This window comes from Pundamilia nyererei, unplaced genomic scaffold (genome assembly GCF_000239375.1).
Source record: "Pundamilia nyererei isolate P.nyererei 1_Seehausen unplaced genomic scaffold, PunNye1.0 scaffold00155, whole genome shotgun sequence".
NCBI lineage: Eukaryota > Metazoa > Chordata > Actinopteri > Cichliformes > Cichlidae > Pundamilia > Pundamilia nyererei.
Genome location: NW_005187556.1, coordinates 354,384 through 358,270, shown reverse-complemented (window position 1 = coordinate 358,270; position 3,887 = coordinate 354,384). Strand labels below are relative to the sequence as shown.

Sequence of the window (3,887 nt, the reverse complement as noted above, 5' to 3'; positions counted from 1 at the left end):
TTTACCTGTAACATATTTATTTTCTCCATCACATGTTGGTGAGACTCCCGATGGTGACAAACCAGAAGACTCCCCACTAAACTCAATCATACCCTGCAGCAATAAATATGTTCTTCTAGCTTTTTAAAGGTTAAAGTTAAACCTGTCTACTCTTTTTGTTAGGTTACCAAATTGACTTCAACATGTTCATTGCTGCCCTCAACAGATGTCAAATGTTTGGAATTAATAACTTTGTAACCCAAACAGCAGTGAGCGAAGGTTTGGCAGCTTGTTCACTCCAAGTATCCAGATGGTGTCTGTGCCTATTGTGGCACAGCAAACTGCTCAGTAGCCCATCAAACATAACAAGAGACAGACAATGTCCCAGTGAAATGGTTTCCAGGCAACAACGAGGTTTTTTTCCCCCTGCAGTCTCTAAAAGTCTCCATTTACTCTTGAGTTATTTTCTCCAAAGCTGCATTTGTATAATTTATTGACCTTTTACCCACTGAGTCTCCTTCTCCACTCCTCCCTCAGAAAAAGGTTCTCTGCAGTCTGTGAGGAAAACACTCAGGAATATCTTCACCTCTAAGAGCAGGCAGACAGAGGGCCAGTCTCAGGTGTGTCTGCACGTCTCATTGCATGTCTAGTGCGTGTGCTCTCATGCATCAGCTGCATTAAATATGCTTCACATCTCCACTCTGTATGTCACGTCTTTGTAGGGTGGGATGGTTTTCTTTTTTTTACAATAATTAATTCGTGCATTGCTCTCGGTCTCATGTTTTGTCCTTTCTGCTTAAAAGACATGATAGATACAATCAAACAAAGGAGAAAAGATTAAATTCTGTTTAAATATGCAGTAATTAAACCCCTCTTTCACGCAGGGCTATTAGACAAGGCATGACACCTTAATTCAATGCAGTATCATCTCTGTTGTCACATGGAAACCACTTAAGAGAAATGTGAGTGGCTATTTTTCTTTTTACTGCAAAGGCAAGAACAGTCATGTGAACCTCTGAGAGCAGGCAGACACGTTCAGGTGTGTCTGCACTTCTTATTGCACACTTCAGCAGTTTGTAAAACCAGCTTTACCAGTAATAACCTTTTCTGCATGACTTTATCAGCCTCTCACATTGTTGTGGAGGAGTTTTTGCCCATTATTCTTTAGAACATGGTGCCAGTTCAATGAGGCCATGCACAGCTCTCTCCACTGCATGTCAGTTAGGTTGTGGTCTGGACTTTGACTGGGCTGTTGCAGCACCTCAATTCTTTCCTTTTTTGTAGATTTGCCGGTCAGTGTCGGCTCATTGTCCTGTTGCATGACCCAATTTCCTGGCAACCTTTCCAAACAGGCCATGCTTGTTCAGGCTTTTGTGCTGTCATGCACTGTAACATTCAACATGCTAACTGAGGCCTGTAGAGTCTGGGGTGTTTGCTCAGATGTCGGTTCCTGTGTTAAAGCACACCTGAATGCCCCTTGACGTGCAAACAGTCAAAACTTATTTATATTAGATGATGATTTGTGTTGGAGTCACAACTCAACAATAGTAATATATTATATATTACTCATTAATTTTTTTTAAAGTAATGCAGTACGTTACTTAATTAGACACCAGAAAAAGTGACCCACTACATTCTGTAACATGACATGAATCGCATTTTCACAAAGTTACCAGTTAACGATATAAACCTGAGGCTACAGTTCCACACACTGACAAAAATCCCTTTTTTAAAATAGCTTTTTCAAATGCAAAGTTGAAAACCATCCAAAGAGACTTAAAGCTACTGCCGCAGTGATTCTACTGTACAAACATGCACAGTAAAAACAATGGAGGCTACAATGCTGCAAGCATGGCTGCTCATCACTGCCTTTGTTACCTACTGAAGTTGATGTGATCATTGTTTAGTACAATAATGCATTATGTAACTGCATTACTGATTACAGTAACATGTTACTTTTGAGCACATTACACCCAACAGTGCTGATGTTTAGTAAATCTAGTTCATCAGATTAGCAGCACCTCACTGTTACTTACCCTCTTAATTCCTATGGAAGCAGTTAGGGTGTCTTTATTCCAGGCGAATGGAAGATGGAGTCTGCTTTCTATTCAGGCAGATGCATGCTTATCTGATTGACAGAAGCACATGAATTCACGTCTCATCCACAGGAAAACTCACTGAAGTCGAGCATCTTTCTCTCCACCTACTCTCGCTCGCTCTCATGGAAATGCAGATGCTGGTGGCAGAGTCATTATATTCAGCTTGGTGGTGATCTTGGCTCGCAAGGAAGGCAGTACATGCAAGAATGAAAACCACACTGGAAATAAGCATATGCTTGTGAACTGGCAAGATTAGAATTTGATTTGTGTTGTGCCCACTGCTGTGGCTGGTGAATTACCAGTCTGACTCTCTATTATGTTTTTGGATTCAATCCTGTTCCTCAGTGGGGATTGTTTTTACATCAGTCACACTTCTACAACCATGAATATCAAATAGGCACACAGTGGGATGTTGCTACCAGCAATCAAGCCAAGCTGAGGCTGGATTCTCTCTGTGACCCAGGTATTGTTTATTTTACCAACTGCCGAGTGCAGGTAACCAAACAATGACCTTTAGGACAACATTTGGCAGGTGTAATAATATTAGCATGCTGCTAATCCTTGAATAAAACAATAGTTATACTTTCAGTGATAAACTATAGACTGTATCTAAAAGATGGATGTAGCCACAGTGCGGCGATTAGCATTCTGAAGCCTCAGCTTTAGCTTCAGGGCTGTTGCCATCTTTGTTTCATGGTTGGAGAGGGTTGCTAGGTAACCAGTGAACACCATTAAGCTCGGAAGGCACTTGTGTATGATTTTCCTCACTTTTCTCCGTGCTGTCTCCTGTATGTAGAAGAGAAGTTTAGCTCCAGCCGGCCTGAATTTGTATCAGTGAGCAGGCCTCCCATTTCTGATTGGGAGACGTGCTTATTTATTGTAATGCAAAGAATTGCATAGATTTTATATTTAATTACATAGCACAAAAACATCACTTGGTGTTTTGTGTCTATGCACCTTAAGACAACCAAAGCTGTGATTCTCCTGATATCGCTGACAAACCACAGCTGGAGGTTTTTGGTGCAACTTTGCTTTGATGTAGACAGACAAAATATGAGGTTAGCTTAGCGAAAAGTGGGCAAAATCGTAGTTCAACTTACTCCATCTTAGTCCATCTTTTCGTTCTGGCTGTTAGGGTTAAAAAAAACTTGTCTTCAAAATTGGTGATAAAGCACCAACTCCACAAACAAGGTGGGGAGTTGTTGTTTAGTGCAGGTCAAACCCAGCAGCTGATGCAGCTCCAGCCCTTCAGTCAAAGCAGTCCTGCTGCTAGTAAGTCAGTGACATTTAAACAAAATTCATCTGTCATACAGTTGTAGTGAAGTGAGAATTAAAAACAGACACCAAATGACTTCCCAGAGCTCGTGACGATGGTGAGGGCAGGACGGTAGACTGAATGCTAAATCGAGAGCTCCACTTTTATGCTCTAGTCAATCTCACACTCCACTCTCCCCACACTCGTGAACAAGACCCCGAAGTAGTAACTCGTTCCTGACCTGGAGGGGGCACTCCACCCTCTTCCAGCTAAGGACCATGGCCTCAGATTTGTCTTTCCTATCGCTTCACACTTAGCTGCAAACCACTCCAGGGTGACCTCCATGCAATTTTGCGTAGGCGTGTCAACCAAGATAGCTCTACAACACCCAAAGCCTTCAGGAACGCAGGGAAACTCTTATCTACCCCAGGGACCCTGCCACCAAGGAGCTGTTTGACTGCTTCGGTGACCTCGTCCCCAGTGATAGGCGAGTTGTTCCCCTATCCCCCAGACCCCGTTTCCTCTACACAAGATGTGTCAGTGGGATTAAGGAT

General features: G+C 42.4%; 1 protein-coding gene across 1 annotated transcript in view; it reads left to right on the top strand.

Annotated features, from left to right (window-relative positions):
* The window catches only part of LOC102213593 (chloride channel protein-like), a 51,842-nt gene that overhangs the window by 36,346 nt on the left and 11,609 nt on the right, over window positions 1-3,887 (top strand). Inside the window, exon 19 of the mRNA XM_013913857.1 lies at window positions 517-599. Coding sequence (XP_013769311.1) covers window positions 517-599 — 83 coding nt within the window. The remainder of the gene's footprint in view (window positions 1-516; window positions 600-3,887) is intronic.